Source organism: Harpia harpyja, chromosome 12 (assembly GCF_026419915.1).
Source record: "Harpia harpyja isolate bHarHar1 chromosome 12, bHarHar1 primary haplotype, whole genome shotgun sequence".
Classification (NCBI taxonomy): Eukaryota; Metazoa; Chordata; class Aves; order Accipitriformes; family Accipitridae; genus Harpia; species Harpia harpyja.
This window is the reverse complement of record NC_068951.1, coordinates 30,049,538-30,068,131: the sequence shown is the minus strand read 5'-3', so window position 1 is coordinate 30,068,131 and position 18,594 is coordinate 30,049,538. Positions and strand designations below refer to the sequence as shown.

Below are 18,594 nucleotides of genomic sequence, written 5' to 3'. Positions count from 1 at the left end.
TTGATAAATTGCTTTTTTGTATTACTTGTAGGTAAATGGAGTAGATCTAAAAGCAGCAACCCATGAACAGGCAGCAGCAGCCCTGAAGAACGCAGGCCAAGCAGTAACGATTGTAGCTCAGTACCGTCCAGAAGGTAAGGGTCGTGTTATACATTCAGGTGCACTTCTACAATTTGAAACTCGGAGAAAGATAATCTACAGTGTCCTCCGACCCCACCCCACCTAACCCCTCTTTTGAGGAGAGGAGAAGCAAATAATGCAATAGATATTGACACATTCCTGTTAGCATAATGTAGTGGGTTGACCCTGGCTGGATGCCAGGTGCCCACCAAAGCTGCTCTATCACTCTGCCTTCTCAGCTGGACAGGGGGGAGAAAATATAACAAAAGGCTCGTGGGTCAAGATAAGGACAGTTTAATAAAGTGAAAGCAAAGGTCACGTGCGAAAGCAAAGAAAACCAAATGATACTATTTTCTACTTCCCATCAGCAGGCGATGTCTAGCCACTTCCTGGGAAGCAGGGCTTCAGTATGTGTAGTGGTTGCTCCGGAAGACAAAAATGCCCCCCTTCCGTCTCCCTTTACTTAGCTTTTATATCTGAGCTGACGTCATATGGTATGGAATATCTGTTTGGTTAGTTTAGGTCAGCTGTCCTGGTTATGTCCCCTCCCAAGATCTTGCCCTGCCCCAGCCTGCCATTGAGGAGGGGGGCAAAAATGTTGGAGAGACAGCCTTGATGCTGTGCCAGCACTGCTCAGCAGTAGCCAAAACACTGGTGTGTTATCAACAGCTTTCTAGCTACTGATGCAGAGCACAGTGCTATGAGGGCTGCTATGGGGAGAATTAACTCCATCTCAGCCAGACCCAATACACATAATTGCAAGTGACCAGGTAGGAATATATGCAAGTGTTGGTGCCAGGGCTTGATATGTTTCTTGCTCTGATCATGTTCAGAATTTTGATTTCCTCAGTAAATGTTAACACTGTCATAACATGAAAATTAAGCCAGTAAATGCAGAACTGTATTGGTTTTGTAGAAATTAGTAGAAATACCATGTTGTTACTTTTGTATTTCACGACTGTCTTCACCCATTAATATGGTGTTTTTATTTTCCTTAGTGGTAGGAGGATAAAAGACTAATTCCTTCTCTGTTGTGTTGATTCAGATGACCTAAGGAGACCATCAGGTTTTCATTCCTCTGTTTCATACTGAGCTGGTATTTCTGTTTATCCAGCAATTTCTTCTGGTCCAGATTAGACTGCAGCTGATGCTGATTAATCATCCTTTTGTGTTCTGCAGAAGCCAAATAATACTATGTCATCACAATACACATATTTGTCCTCTTGTATTTCTACAGCACATTTCAAATGCCTTTGTCTATTTGAGACTTTAAAAAATTCAATAGTCTAAATTTATATGCTTACCTTGAGTCTGTAAACCCATATATTATTGTTTATATATATGAAGACATTTTTGATGTCTTATTATGAACTGTGATGATCAACAGCTTTCTCCAATTTTGCTAAATTGGATGGCCCATCACTAAATCTTCCTTGCATTGACTTGTCTGCTTAAACCTTTCCTTTAACAGTACTGGCAAGTATAATCATCTGTCAGGACTGGACATTGAGCAGGATTGCTGCCTTCATCTGAAATTGTTAGGTAGCTGGTTGCAGCACACTTTTCTTCATTTTTTATTTATTCTTTTCTGTCACGTTTCTTTTATTCTGTCCTCCCCAAGATTTTGAAACACTAGCTTTCACATTCCCCTCCCCTTCCACCCCCATCAACATCATTTATCTCCACTGACCCAGGAACTCTGGCAGTAATAAGGCCAGCTGATTTGTTTGTGTCTGGTTTGTGGTCAAATCCTTGTAGCCAGGCCATGTTGTTAATGCCTGTATTGTCTTGAGAGGGTGTGCATCCTGTTCGCATGTTGAATCTTGTAGGTTCCTCTGTTCCAGGATTTGTTTTCTAGGAGTGCTCACTCTGAGACTTCCTTTTAGAAAGAATAATAAGGTCAGCATTGGTTCTGGAATATTTGCTTTGGCTTTGTGTCAGAATTGTCAAATACTTCTGTTGATACATGTTTGGCCTATCCTCTGCGTAGCTCTTCAGTATTGTAACAGGTGGGTCAAATTGTTACACCTTCTTGCTCCTTGCATAGGGATCCCTCACCTTAGTGAAAAATAAAACTTGTGCTTTTATTTGCCCATGAGTTGTCCTTTTGAGGATCTGGCTACTTTTTTTTGTTCAAAGAGGGCATTCTTGGTCACTATTTTTTCTGCCAGGGACATACGTTGAGATGTGGCTCCTAGTAGCAGAAGAAATGTTTCTCTGGTAGAATATATTCCAGGACACAAGCACTTTTTTTTTCCTTGCCAAAAAATGTATCCAGACTTCATGGAAAAGCAGCAGTTTTTCAGTCTTCTCTTTCAGGGATTCAGGCTTTAAAACGAAAAGAATCCCTTCGTATACTGAAAGTCAGAACTCTCTTTTCGTTTTAGAATAAGAGAACTAAGGATTTTGGATGATTCCTGCTCTTTCTGCATTGGAAATAACAGCTTTCTTCATTACCACTTGTCTAAGTAGATAACTTATTTTCCTGAAACATGTAGTGAGGTACTTGACTGATGGGATTTTGAGTTATTGCACAGAGATTTGCCCAGAGCAACATGCACATACACTGCCTCTTAGAAATTTCTCAACAACTGTCACTTGTAGACTTCAAACCTAGAGCTGTACTCATTGCTTCATGATTACTGAAGCATTCAGAACAAGACTGTATGCAGTTGAGCTGTATTGAGAATGCTCTTCCCAAAGAATTATAGGGCCCATTTGACAGGATGCATGTGGGAGATGTTGAATTATCCTAGATTATGGGCAGACGTCTGACACATTAATCAAAGAAAGGAATTTCTTTTTTTTAAGATGTTTGGTCTGCATGACTGTCTGTCTGAAATAGTGCTTAAAATCTCCATTCGTAGTGAAGATGTTGGAAGTATGTTAGGGCTTACTCTACCCTTTTGAAGTATGCCACGAAGCAAAAGTGTAACTAGGAGATTGAGATCCGTTGTAGTTTGGAGGCAAAGTATGAATTGACACACGGCCAACCTACCTCAGAGAGCTCTAGTTACTAATGTCTGACTTTGGTATCTCTGCTTGCCTTTTTCTTACTCCTTGTACAAAGAGGTTGAATGGAACTCCAGCTGTCAGCTTCTTTCAGGTCTGGTGTGGGGGGTAAATTGGATTAGATACTCACCATTCATATCTTAGAGATTAGTAAAGAGAGTATTTCCTTAAAGGTTACCGTTTGTTTATCAGTCTGAGGTTTGACTTTCCAAATAGAAACTACCATCCATGTGACTGAGTGTACTAGATAACAGTGTATATGTTCTTTGATCATCTTTGTACTTCCTAAATTATAGCTGCGGACGGTCGTCTTTTCCCCTCACTTGATTCATTTAAGTTGGGAAATTTTATATATATATACATATATGTATATATAATTATCTCCACTTTTTGTTTATGCTATTCAAAAAAAGGTTAACAAGTATTAAAATGAAGAGTTTGTAAAATCATTGTTTGTCATTGGTGTTTCTCAAATGTCTTCAAGAAGATGAAGAGCATCAGTTATAACTGCTCGTATTGCATATATATTTTATTTATATTTATAAATCCAGCAGGATTTTGTAAAAGATGCTGATAGCTAGGACAGATCAAGGAGATTCTAGACATCCATCAGGGTTCATTATAACTGGGTAAATAGATTCAGTATGATGGGAGCATTTGGAAGACACTTGGGACCAACTCACTTAACTCCCTGTAATCATATATGACAGTTTGTATGTTCATAGGTGTGGTGGGGAATGGTAATTCATGTTTTTACATCCTACCACATTAGCTCTATCAGAAATTCACCATTTGTATTTCTCCTCAGATTTTTGGGAAAAGAGGATTTTTGCAAGCAGTTCTCTCATAGGAAATCCCAAGTAGGCTGTAGAAAAATGAATCTTTGGAAAATTCCTGTTATGGAAAGGGCTGGATTTTCCATCTCTCTCTCTTCAAATCCGTGGTTTATCAACACTAGTTACTGGACTTGGGGTAGGCTAATATGGCTGAATGCTACTGCTTTTATTATATCCAGGCTCAAATTACGTAACTGTTGACTTTTTTCCCCTTAAATCTCGAAAATGTTCCTTGGTTGTAGAATTGGGTGAAAACAGATGTATTCTCATTCCTAAAAATATCCTTCTGGGCATTCATTTAGTTTCCGGCAGTGTTCAGTAAATTTGAGAGATGCCTTACAAAATTTTCCTACTATACAGAGTCAAATTTCAGCAACTTACCAGCTCTCTTTGGGATAGCTAAAAGCCAAACGGAAAATGTGAAGGTGTTCTCCTGTTTGCAAAAGTGACTTGCGCATCAGGCACCACTTCTGTAGTACCACAACTGTAGTCAATTGACTTACGCTTTCTCCTTGTAGATTCCATGCTTTATCTTGCAGCTTACCTAGGAGCTACTTTTGTAAACTGTTGAGTCAGCTATTGGGTTGTACTTGTACATATTTCGGTGGTACATACATGCACACGTGTGTATACAAAATCTCCCTAGTTGCAGAGATCAGTGGGCTTGAACCTGCTGGGGCAGGATGCTGCAGAGGAGGGATCCATGGTAGGAGAAGAGCAGAAGTTTAGGAAATGGGAATTATCCTGTAGAAGCGTGGTGGGGGAGTCAGGATGTCGTTCTTGTTTTCCTCTGTTTGGAAACTTTTCCTTATTCCCCCACTTCTACTACAAATTTCCATCTCCTTTCAAGACATCATTCATAAATAAAAAGAGATTTTGCTTTACTGTGAGTTCCACCGAAAATGAAGTACCATGACTTGCAGCAGTTTCAAAGAAAGTGATGTTGCTCCAGTACACAAAAGCATTTTGATGAGCATTTTCATTTGTAGAGGTTTCCAAGCCATTTCATTTTCCTGTTGCTCCCTGGCTCTGCAGAGACACCTCAGTGCCACACTGCCATCTGCCTTCTTTAGGTTTTCTACAGATGTAGGGTGGCAAGGAAAAATTGTGATATTAGTGTGGAAGAATGAGAGGAAGCTGTAGGCAATTTGCATATATATGTCTATCTCCTGTAAGCGTGGATTCAGAGATGGTCAGAATTACGATCATGCCACGTAGCTGGGATACAGGAACGTGACAGCCTCAGTGCTTGAAGAGAATGTAGTAAGGAGAGGAGCAGCAAGGGGGAAGTATAGGACTGTCCAGACGTGTACCGCCCTTGGAGGGCTCTCCCCTCACTTCATATTGACGTTTCCATTGTTATGTCCATTCCAAGTAAAAGGTCATCTGAAACATTCGTGTGTGTTTTGAGGTTAACGTAATAATAGTGTTACCTCAAATTTCAGAATTTCTGGAAGGTTAGGTTTTGCCATTCTGAAAAGGTACAAGGTGCCAGTGGGCTACCATAACTGTATTAAAGCTGGAGTACATTTAAGTGTTTAAAAATAAGAAAAATAGCGAAAGAAATAAATTAAAAGTATGAAAAGATATTTGGATGAAATTAGATAGAAAATAATTTTGTGGATTAAATGTTTTTTTGTTTTGGTTTGGGTTTTTTTGTAGTTATATTCTGCTAGATCAGAACTGGGCAATTAAGTATATATATAACTTTAACTGCAATTACATACACATTAACTGTAAAGCCTGCTCTTGGAGGGCCTTGAAAAAGCAAGCAAAGTGTATTGGCATCAGCATTCATTGGTCACCTGACCCTTCCCCCAAAACAGGAACAAAATTCAGATACCCTTTCCTGTCATGACAGGGTTAGCAGCAATTTGTTTCCCAAGGATCCACTTGACGTACAAAAAATAAAATTATCATTTTAACTAGTACAGCAGTCCTTTTTTCATGTGAGTTGTCAGCTGCCTGTTATTTAGAATTTAGAACTACATTGGTCTTCTTTTTGTAATTCAGCTGATCCTGAAAGACTAGTAAGATGGTTAAGTGATCAGATTAGCTCCATGTTCTTAGGTGATTGGGTGGATCAGTGTAAGATTAGGAGAAGGTGGAGCCAAAACCTCAAGAGAAGATTTTAAGGTATTTTTTGTGAAACCCCTTCTTCTGAACTTACATTGTTCATATAGGTAGTTAATACATATTTTTCTTTCAGCTTTATTAAAGGAAATAAGTGATTCTCCATTGCAAAATGTGTTCAAGATTCATAGTTCAATCAAAACTCCTCATACTTTGTCAGCCAGATTTTTAGGTGGATTTTCGTGGGTTTTTTTTGTTTTGAAGGAATGCAAGCATCTACTGAAAATAAGATCCAAGTATGACAACTTTGTATATTTCATTATCTCTTATCTTTAATACAAATGAGTCAAAGAAAAGAAAAAGGAGGGGTGGGTGGAGCTTTGTTAGAGCTTACCTTTCAATTGCCAGTATTTGGGCAATTTTTCTGTTTGCGACACTTCATCTATGCACTCTTTTCTAGTGGAATTTAAAACAGAATAACTAAGCTCTGGGAAGTGGTAGCACTTTCATTTGTATAAGCTAAGATTATTTTCTAAGCATTTGCCTTGAAATATGTGGTAGATCTTCTGTTTGTAAAAGTCCAGCTGTAGTGTAGCAGAAAGCCAATAATGCTTTTGCAAAACTTAGTTTTCAGTATTTGTTTTGTATCAAGAGGATGAGCTTCACTTGCTTTCTAGCTGAGAACATGCATTGTCTTAACCAAAGGTGGTTTAGAAGATCAGTACATATCAATTTCACAAAATGAAAAATTCTTAAAAAAATAATTAAAAAACAAAGTTTACCCTGTTTTGGGGTACGTGGTCTCTGCGTGGTCAAACTTTTGTTCCTGCTTCTTTTGTACCTGGTTCTACTCATTTGCAAGTAATCCAGATTAGTCAGTTAAAGTACCTTTAAAATCAGGCCCATGAAGATTAGAAGAAGGGTTGTGCTATATATAGTCCTGATAGATGCTATAAGGCGCCTTACACATGTTTTAATCCTTTAAAACCTCACTCCTGCTCTTTAATATAATAAATAAAATTGTTTGTCTTTCTTTAAGAGCAGTTCAACCTTTTACAAGTTGTGAGTGCATGGTAAACCTTCCAACAACATTTTTGGTGAATTCACTTCAGCAGTGACTAGACCTAGTCTCTTTCTGAGTTTTGCAGGCTCTGCTGGAGGTGTTCTTAACTAAATACAAATGCAATTTTTCTAATCTGTTTTGAAATTCCGTGGCCTAGTCTTTCAAGTGATTAATGAGGTACAAGCTCATTACACATTAGAGTGCATGAAAGCCACCAATAGCATGCGGAATGCATTGTGGTCTTTCAGGTCATGTTAATATAAAATGACAAGCATTGAAGCAAAGTAATATCTCCTCAAAAATTATTTACGATGTTTTTATTGTGGTCCATACCTTTTAATAGGTAACCTCTTTGCTAGTGTTTTTGAGTGGTTGTACTACACATGCTATATTCCACAACCTCCTCTACCAACTGAAATGTTTACTATAGTCTGTAACAAGAAAAGATGTGCAAAACATGAATGGTACCTATGAATTTATCACATATCAGTATAGATAATCAAGGGATGGTAGTAGTACATGACTAGAACTCATAAATACAACTGCAGTCATCTACATGCTGTGGCAGTCCTGCCTCACAAGCTTAGAATTGAAAACAAATGGAAGGTCAATACAAGATCAGTGTGATGGTGGTCATCCTAATTTACTACCAGGCATTGGTTCTCAAGTTTGTTTGGAGGCACCATGAAAAGGCAAGTTGGGTATTCTGAGAGTGCAGAAAAGCATATAAATTGGTAGTTATATAAAATTGTCAGCACAAGAACCCTGCTTTGACAGATCCAATGGGTCCTGCTAAAGGAGGGCTTTCCACAGACAGATGGGAAGAGGGAAAGGGGCATACTTTTTTAATTAAAGTGAACTTTTTCAGCTCTTCCTGGGTTCAGTATATGTAAGAATCTGTGCTTCTCAGTGCTGTGCTGCCATCTGTTCCCTGTATACACATCCATGCATTGCTTTTCCTTCTGTGCTGTTTGCTGAGTTTTCCATCCCTTGTTATAGTCTTCTGTTCTTTTGCCCCATTTACTGGAACGTGTGTTCCAGACCAAATTAATTTTCATTGTGGCCTCTTTTTTCTCTTCCCCTGCCTGTAAAGACTATTCACCACATATCTGTGTGTATCACTGTCTTGTTGCCCACCAGATAGGTAGTCCAGGAGAGTTTCACTGCTCAGACCCTTTCTCTGAAGTTCTGACTTCTGTAAAAGTAAACATTGATATTGAAAATACTACAGTTTTCTAGGTAAAATCACTTTAGGAGCTCAGGAGCAGAGGAATCTTCCAGGATTTCCTAATCTCCCCCCCACCCCCTTTTTGTTTGCTGCTGTGCAATACATGCAGACATGAAATAGAGCAGATTTATTCTAGTTTTGCACCATCTGCTTATCCAGTACAATTTTAAAGTTTAAACTTGAGCCCAGATGTATCCCTTCAATGTTCTTAACAACTGATTATGTGTAAACCTGAGTAGGCTTTGGGATTTTTTTTTTCTTTGGTGATGGTGGGGTACTGTTGGATAAATGCCAGGAATTGAAGCAGCAGATGCTTGTGCTTCCTCAAGTTCTATGTTATGATAGTAGGTAGTACTCCCTCCCTGCCCCTAAACTTACTGGAAACTTTGAGAAAATTCTAGAGATACCATTATTCTTGTGTTCTTATTTTATTGCATTTCATGTTAGTCTTGCTGCCTATTACCCTTTATTTGATGTATAGCATCAGCAGCTTTCCTAAAATTCAGAACATTAGAAGAGATTCTGAGTTAAGTCCCATTCACTGCTGTTGCATATGCATCAGGTTTCAGATCCTGGTCAAATTCTTACCTGAAAGGATTGAAGGTTTGGATTGTGTGGTTTTGTTTTGTTTTGTTTTTTAATTTCATTTGGGGAGGTGGGGTGGGGTTGGGCAGTGTTTCTTGTGCCACCATAGTTCTTATTAAAATACTATTTCACAATCTCAATGTTTTGATGGCTGTGGAAGTGGGAAGCATATTCATAGATGGAGTTCCTATGAACAGCCTACTCCATTTGGGTTAAAGTCAGTTTTGGTCTTTCATTTAAATAGCTTATGTCCTTTCTGTTTGGTTACCCCAATCACATTAGACCAGAGATCAATCATATTCTTTCTCAGCCAAGCTCTTCATTTCCTCTTAACCAAGAAAGCAGAGTGTCTTTTTTATCTTGTTCACTGTGCCTGTTTCAGCTCCAAATTTCTGGAATGTTGAAGTGGCAAAATAAAACTTTAAAAAAATGTTTATATTTATATGTGCATTGTATGGCATTGTCACACTTAGCCATGTGGAAGTTTATTGTGCTGTTCACTGTGATTTAGGGGAAAAACTATGATCAATTTTGTCATACACTATATATGTAGTATTATGCATACCCCATAAGAAAGAATGGAACTGTGAAGAAAACAGTTCTCTAGCACGTGGGATAATCTAGTGGTGATAAGATGAATGGAATAAGTAATTTAAATATACAATGAAATTCTGTAAAAATTGAAAATACTGGAGGATGGGACAGTACTTGAAGGGAAGGTATCACTCTGTGCTTGCCTAGTTCTCATCCCTAAATACTTGCTTTCTTGTCAGTGTAAGAAACAAGTGTTAAGCTAAGATTGTGGTTTTGGTTTTATCCAGTACTTCTGCTTTTCTGTTATTTTAGCTAAGGGGTTTCTTACAAAGTCATCTATGTCTGGTACACCCATTATATAAAATCTTTCATTAGTGTAAATTTGATGCTACCTCTCTAATTTGTTTGTTGGGGGGGGGTTTGGCGTTTAATAAGTAGTGAGGTATTACTACAGGGATTGATTAAAAACAGAGGTGCGCAGGTAGTTTTCTGGTGCTTCTGTAATCAAATAAAATTGCATTTTCTGTGAATTGCATTTGATACACACACATCTTGGATATGAATTTCCAGTCTTGCTACCAGCTGTTGGCTATTGATTTTCCCCTCTTGTAGAGCACATAAGATGGAGCAGCTGTGGACAGTCTTCTGATTCCAATCCTGTGACTACTTTCCTCATTTCATAAACTACCAGAATGATATCAGTGTTCTTTGGTTTAATAAGAGATTGAAGGTGCTAAAGACAGTTGATATGTAACTCTTCTTAATCATAGAAATAGAACTTCTCTCAGACAGATTAGCAGAGCTCACACTTTGCTTTATAATGCCAAAGTTCAACCAAGACTAATTAGTCAACAGGGGATGGGTACTGATCCTTTGGGTACCAAACTGATGACTGCTATTCTGATGCTATCAAGAGTCCTGCTGTTGTCTTATTTTGTGTCTCTAGCATTAATTTCAGTACCACTGTATCTAATACCAAGCTTTCTTCTTAAAAAACAAAAATCCTGTCTACTTTTCAGCTCCAAATCTGATGATTTTGAGATTTCTATATATCCTCTTCTTTCCACAGCCTTCTGTAAGAGGCATACAACTCAAATTTTTAGCTTGCTGTACATCAAGGGAGCTCACCAGATTCCATCTGCAGAGGGTGTTTAAGCTGTTCCTAAATATGACATCTCTTGGCACCCCTTCTTTTTGAACATAGAGCCTTCTCAGTCCCAGCCTATTAGTTTCCTTTTTTGCTTTAGTGGTATGGCAGGAATCTCTATGTAGAAATTATTCTGCTTCTTACTACAGATGTCCCTGTCACTCATTCAGCACTTACTTCCCAGGAGTTCTGACGAGAAAAATTAAATTACTCCAGGAAACTGCAAGACCAGCAACCTGAAGGTGATATATAGGATAAGGTAGAGTTAAGCAATAGTAAGGAATGGTCTCCCCTGTTAACTCCCTTACGTACTATGTGCTACATAGGAGGAAATCTCATTCTTCCAACAGATGACACGTGATACGTTCTTAACAGAAATTTGTACTCTTTTCCAGTAGCTGTTGCAGAGCACTGCAGATAATTTCAGTACTAAACAGGCTGTAGCACAAGAAAATGCTTGGATTATCTGGTCTTTTCCATGCTTGCTTTCCTTTCACACAGGGGGCATAAAAAAAAAAACTTCTGGGTCAGAAATCTCAGCTACCATGCTTGTAGTATGATTGAAGTTTAGAGCTTTAATCTTCCAAAACACCCAAAAAACAGGTGAGAGGCTTAAAAGATAATTTCTCAGGTATAAGTGAGTAAAATGAGGTGACACCCAAGGTCTTGCAGTGCAGCAGTAGCACAGCAAGAGTAGACTATTCTCTCTCTGCATCTGGGTCCTTCCCCTAAGGGATATTGCTTTCTAAAAAATGTCATTTTCTCACATTCCTCTTCGGTTACCACCCTGTCATCGTAAATTCTTTTGCTATTAGTGATAGCATTGGTAGTGGTGGAAGTAATGTTTTTGTTTCTCTTGTCAAACAACCTTATTAGTCTGATTTAGTGCTGGTAAATTATTTGATCTGGGCTTTATTTGTAAAAAGGCACTTGATCCTGTTTTAAAAACTAAGATGCTGTCTTAAAAACTACTAGCTGTTGGTTTTAAAGGACAGAAGTCAGGGTTATTTAAGAGACTGTTAATATTGTCATAATCTGGATAGATTATGCTATTGCTAGAGCATCAGATTTATAGTAACGTTGATGAATGAAGTGATACACCAGAAACTGGTTCACAGAATATTATTCTGTAATTTAGTATTTTTTTCTTCTCTGGTTAGTCTGTAAGCCTTGGTGCTCAATGTCTGAGCGTGTGGGGAGAGAGTGCTACGGAATGTAGTATGATACATCATTCATAGTATTTAGACGAGTGTTGAAGGAACCTTAGTTTAGAGATTTTCTCAAGATTTTTGCATTTTAGAGCCCCCACTATCAATCTTGCATTTCCTGAGTAAATTTGATGCCTGCAGGGATTAAGGGTGCAGCTAGGAAGAGCAACACATTACCCAGTTCAGCAGCTGCTTGCTGCACACACCCTGGCTCTCCCAGTGTTGACTTGTTATAATCTGGCATCACGTGGTCTCCTGGTGAAGGTGGTGGCTGCAGAACGTTTCCTGTAACTAGGAAGGTTTTACAAGTGGATCTGTTGATGCTGAAGTCCAAAGTATTCAACTGAAGGAAAAACTTACTTGTTTTGAGTTCATATTTTATGCTGACAGCATGTAAGTACCTCTCTTCAGGAAATGTTTGTCCTGAAGAAGCTATTACTATTTTACTGCCTGCCTTTGTAGCTAAAATCAAATGCATTTAGCTTAGTTTTATTAGTACACAGTGCTGCTTAAGAACACAATCCGTTTTTCCAGGATTAACATTGTACATAATTCTATAGAGGGAGTTTGAATCTCTAATGCCGTTTACAAGTGGATCGAGATTCATGCCAGAATTCTGGATTTTTTTTCCTTCCTGAGCTCCCATGGGAACATTGTCGTACTCAGAAGATGTTTTGCATATTTCCCACCTTGTAGTGCTAAATTCTTTATCTAATTTAAGTCCAGTAATTTTAAAGTACAGACACTTTTCATTCCCCTTTCTTAACATTTTAAATTTAAAATATATAGTTCTTGATTATAAACTTGTGTATTTCACATGTATGCTCTGAAGTTTTCTTTTTATCATGGATTAAAATTCATCTGTATCATTCTTTTTATTACTATAGAAATGATAATTATTAGTAGAAATGTTGGTCTTAATTAGAAAACAATAGTTGCTGTGAACTATAGATTAAAACCACGAAATTGTAAAGTATAATTTGCTTGTTTATTTGCTTTGTCTAACACAATTATTTCACATTTTATTTCAGTGAATATTGATAAATGTAAAACTTATCATAGCTTTTAATTGCAAAACACAGTGCTTAATAAAAACGTTGGGGTTGTTTTTCTTATATTGGAAAAAGCTGCAACAAATGCTTATTCTTGGAGATTTTCAGTGTTTTTGTGAGTAACTTAATTGCTGAAGTTCAGGGGAAATTAATTGCAATGCCTCCCTTTGTTACAGAATACAGTCGTTTTGAAGCTAAAATACATGATTTACGGGAACAGATGATGAACAGTAGCATTAGTTCAGGATCAGGATCTTTGCGAACCAGCCAGAAGAGATCCCTATATGTCAGGTAATCATATTTTTCACGGTATTGGTAGTGTGTTTTTCTGCTTTTTTGTAGACTTAGTATTTCTGTATTTGCATTTTTACACCATTATTTACTCATTATTGAACTTAACAAATTGATATTTATATGCAAAATATATTAAAAACAAAGCTTAATTTATATCAATTAATGTAATATAGCTGAAAAAGAAGTAATAGCACTGAGAACCCTATATGAACTTTGGAGAGGTGCTATTACTTGCTTTTTGGCCTCTCAGAGTGATTCTAATCTTTCAGCAAAAACATATTTATTCTTTAAGTCAGTGTATGTGAAGTCTTAACAACTTTCTTAATTCAGTTTGTGTTTTTGTGACAGTAGTCTTCATATTCTCCCTTGTTCAGTTCTTGAGTTCAAATTTATAATCTCCCTTTACTTAAGCTTTGACAGATTTCTGTCTTACTTCCTTCAGCTTACTTTAGTTGTATTCTCAGCTTGTATTAAGAAATTTTACTTTTATATCCAATAGCAGTTTGCTATAGAATATTTTCCATGGTGACCAAGAGAGCAAATGCATCAAAGCAAATGAACTGAATATTCTTCATTAATTTATTCATATAGAATTAAACATAAAGGAGGCTAAAAGGAAGTGGAAATATAAAAGAGCATGAAGCAGTTAAGAAAATAGGTCATTTCACTGCAAAATTGTGGCAAGGTGCAGCTCTTTAATGTGTCAGCTAACTCCTACATCAGTTATCATATACTGATAAAGCATAATATTTCAAGTATGGAATGTGGGTAAGAAGATTGCATTTTTAAAAAGAAATTGATTTTTGAGTTCCCCAAACCAGCTCATCTCTGGATTGAATAAGGGTCAGCAGTAGCCTCTTGGCAGGGGCCAGAACATTTTAGTAGACCACGTAAGACTTCAGTTGTGCTGGTGCTTGGGTTAAACTTGGTTTAAAATACTGTAGGACCTCACTGGCTTACCTGTTAAAATCCTAGGCTCAGGTGCTATTGACTTTTCCCATCCAAAGCAGGTACTGTTTTGTTCATGGTGCTGTATCTATTGAGCTATGGGAAAGGAAGCAAGTCTTACACAAGGCAGTTACCTGAGTTAATTGCGCCTGTGCTCAGGAAAGTCTCGGTCCTTTGCAACCTACTTCTGAAGGCTTTGAAACAAATGTAGCAAATTATTCAGTCAGGGCTTCTGTTTAGATTGAGTATAACACATAGCCCTTATGTTTTGACCTGTTATTTTAGTAGCTTTATCTGGATTCTGTTTTTGCAGAGCTGATATTGTTCTTTTTTTTTTTGTACTTTGCCTTAAATATTTTTGGGGGTCAAAATTTAAATCTCTACGGATAAATGCCTTAAATACTAAGGATAAGTGCTTGATACCACAGTTATCCATGTCTTAGAATTTCCACAGGTAGGTGTACATATGGATATTGTGGTGAGATCTTCCCTTCCATAATCCCAAGATTTATCGCTTTAGCCCTCATCATATAACTAAGCCTAAACAATTCTAAATGCTTTTATTTTGCTTGGTTAGCTATAGCCAGATTAAGCTCTAAACCGCTTATGCTCATGTTCACACATTGGTCTGGTATTTTAAGCCACTGACAAGCATTTTGTGTTTATGTAGCTTTTATTCCACTGATGGAAGTTGTTATCGCTAAATGATTGAGGTTGAGCTTTTGACTTTGTCAGCTGCTGCAGGAAATGCAGCCTTCTCCAGGTTGTTCGCAGAAGCCTCATGGAGACTGGTGATTCCCTTTCCAAGAAAGGTTTTTGAGACTTGGTAATCAGCTTTGTTATAAGTTGGAACAAAAATCTAAAATGCAGAAATTCCTCAGGAAAAGAAAACTTTTCCACCCACATCTCTTAACAGAGGGTGCTGCTAGGGCTTTTGAGATCTACTCTTGTCATCACACCAAAAGATGCCAAAGACTGGTAGGCAGCTTGGTATACACAGGATGGGTTCACATCTGTTCTGTCTGGTTTCTGATGTAATTTTGACCTTGCTGAAGTAAGTTTTGTGAGTTTCTTCACATATTGGTAGAGAGTGACAGAACATGTTAGTTATCCAGCTTATTCCTTATCATAAGTCATTCTGCTATGATCATTCTGTACTTTTAATTGTACCAGTTCAAAGACAGTTTTAGTAACTGAAGCTGTCTTTTTTTTCCTGTAATATTTGGTTTTGGATATGCCTTAAAGGATTCGTTATATAACATAATGCTGAATTGAATGGTAAATCCAACAGTAAAATGTTTGTAGGCATTCAACCACAATTGTAGAAAACCTACCAAATAAAAATACTCTAAAAATAATCTCTAGTGATTTCTCAAAATCATGGTAACAAAATAGCAAATAAAATCAGATACATCATTGTATCCCTGTAACTGAAACTTGATATCTTTATGAATAGTCTGCCTGCAAACAGCATTTTGGGGGTCTTATGTAGTATTAAGGAAAAGACAATTGTGTTTGCTTGAAAATACAATTTGAAGTAAAATGGCAGATTTTTCTTCTTAATTGTATGTATATCAATATATTATGAATAGCAATATAACAAACAGTCCTTGGAGGGCAATACAAATATAGCAATTCAGCAGCAGCTAACTCTTCATTTGCACATCTAATTCTCTCTCCCCCCCGACTAGTTAAGATGTACTGATTTAATGGGCTTATTTTTGCTTTATATTTCTTTTGATCTTTATTATAAGAAGAGAGAGATTCTCTCATATAATGTTTCTGGTTTTGCATCTGAACTATATATGCTCTCCTCCTTCATCTGCAGATTCAATAAGTACATGTGAAAAGGTGAGATACCTTCATGGTATCAAGTTTGTATGATAATATGTTGACAGGAAGTAAATTTGTTCCATGTTTTATCTCATCTTGTATGCCAAATCTTAGTCTGCAATGTGCATAGAATTAAAAATTGAAAATTACTTTTACCTCTGCATTTTTCTGACCAGCTTGATACATTTCAAATACAAACAATGGTGCTGATTTCTGCTTGAATCCGAACAGAAAATGGTTACATCTCCAAGTGGAAGAAACTTTACAGTTTTGAAATCATTAGGAAATTTTAACTAAATCCATTGAAAAATAAGATCTGGCATTAGCACCAGGCCTGAAAAGTGTACTTGCCTGCAGGAGGAGTTTAATTGGGCATCCTTATGCTATTCTGATAGTTCAAACATCTAGTTTCAAACAGCTTTACCAAAAACTCAGGGAGAAAAAGAGAACCTCTTTTATCAGCTGACCTTAATTCATTCTGAAGTGGTAAGATTAAGTCATGTTTCATGAAATAAGACATGGCGATGCTTTTGCTGCAGGAATTCCTGATTGCTTTGTTCAGCAAGAATACCCTAACAGAAAAAAATGCTTCAGTAAAACTTGATCAACAGCCTATGATATTGAAACTAGTGAGTGTGGCCAGGTAAAAAGCCATTCTGGAAAATTTGGCACTGTTAACACAGCCATTATATTTTTGGCTTTGAAGCATAAACACTCATGAAACATGCAACTTAACTTCAGTTTCTGTAGACTTGTAAATGAAGGAACCAAATTACCTTCTTAGTGCTGTTTAGTTTCTGAGTAATAAAAGGTGAAATAAAAGGGAGGACTTGGTACTTTCTCTGTAAAATAATTTTTAGGACTTTTCATTTAAATTTAATTAGAACTTTAGAGTAAATATCATGGGACTGCTTTCAAAGCAGTAGTTGATCAGGAATATCAAATTTACTTTTAAGTAAGTTTGTGTTTATAACTTAAACTAAATAAATGTATACATGGTATTGTTAGTCTGTAATAAAAGTCTACATACAGGGAGTTAATAAAAGAGGTATTTTTTATATACCAGTCTGTAGATAAATATGTCATCTTGGCTGTGAAGTGAGTCCTCATTTGATGACTTGCCAGGCATACAGGAAAAACCATGTTAATCAGTTGGAATCAAAAGAGGTTTTTGTTAATTCTCTTTGCTTTTTGGCTCATTTATTTGATCATTACCAGTTCCTGGTGTTCCTATAAATTTTAGCTGCATAGTTTTGTCACGACTGTGTGACACCCTAATTCATCTTACTATAAAACGATCTTTATTAGCTTTGACTTTTTTCCCCAATAAAATTATTTTTCCTGAAGTGACTTCACCAGAGGAAAAGTATTTGATGAAACTGCCTTTCATTGTACAAAAACTGTTCTGTGTAACCATTTATCTAGTTTGAAGAGCGTGTGTTGGTAATATAGGTTTTTATCCATTTGTGGTTCCATTTCACTCTTGTGTATTTTTTTTCTCATGCAGTCAACACACGTTGTCAATGCTGTTAGGCCCAGCTCACTGTTCATATAAGTTTATATTCAAACTAAAACTTAGAAGTTAAAAGTAGTGCTGGTAGAAATCATTGCTTGAATGCTAACAAGAATTCTCAGGAAATAAATTTCATGATGCATTTAATTAATTCAGTGAAAATGTATACAACTTGAATCTGCATTAAAAGTACATAATGGATTATGTGCAATTTAGTTTGAGATATCGAATGATATTTGTCCAGAGTGCTTCTTGAACAAATGTGCAAAATAAATCTGGAGGAATAACTACTAGGTGTATAACTTTCATGCCTGCGGTATTTGGGCTATTTCAAAGAAAATAAGCGTTCTAATTTTTTTAAAAGAATCAGGATATCTCAAGTATGTTACGGAATTAAACTGAAAGATCTTATAGTGGAGGTTGCACTACTGAAGGAAGGTGGTATTGCAACCTCCAAGCTCTTTCAAAATTGAAATCCTAAAATTTATTATAAATTCAACAAATTAAAAGTATTGCATATTTAAAAATAGGGCTTTGTGTATCATGAGAGTAAATATTTCTAAGCCATTTTGAAATTTCTGTTCCTGTTTTAGACATTTTAGAAAATATTCCGTAAAACCTTTACCCCTTTATGAAAAGTTTTTGATACTTTTTATGGCCCAAGAAAGGCATGGTGACTCAACTCTGATTTTGCAGTAGACCTTATGCTCAAGATGAATTGATCTGACAGAAAATTTTTAATTTTTTCCCTGTAAGCAATTTGTCCTTGGTTATGAAAAAATACAGTTCAAACCCAAAGAAATACACTCAGTGCTTTAGAAGGGCAAAATTCACAAAGCTAAAATACATTTTGGAGCAAACAGTTATGACTTATAGGTGCTTAGATGGGTTAAAAATTCTGAGACATTAAAAATCTAGCAGAAAAAGGTACATAAGACTAGTGTTTGGGGTGAAGAAACGAACTGAATTTGGACAAGGAGAAGGACACCATTTTAAAACATCACATTGTAATCTATTGATGCTACCTGGTGATGGACTTGGTATCAAGTCTCTAAATCGAGATAGGATATCATTTAGAAAGTGCATCACTGACAAATGTATGAGCTTGCAGATGAAATAAAGTTGAGGATTTTTTGGCCTGTGTCATA

General features: G+C 36.8%; 1 protein-coding gene across 35 annotated transcripts in view; it reads left to right on the top strand.

Moving 5' to 3' along the window:
- The window catches only part of DLG1 (discs large MAGUK scaffold protein 1), a 173,225-nt gene that overhangs the window by 128,754 nt on the left and 25,877 nt on the right, over positions 1-18,594 (top strand). For 34 of the 35 annotated variants that reach the window (XM_052803494.1, XM_052803492.1, XM_052803501.1 and 31 more), the window contains 2 exons: positions 32-134; positions 13,035-13,149. In XM_052803494.1, the coding sequence (XP_052659454.1) occupies positions 32-134; positions 13,035-13,149 (218 nt within the window). Of the gene's footprint in view, positions 1-31; positions 135-12,063; positions 12,200-13,034; positions 13,150-18,594 lie in introns of those variants that run through there. The other variant, XM_052803527.1, reaches the window with a different exon arrangement.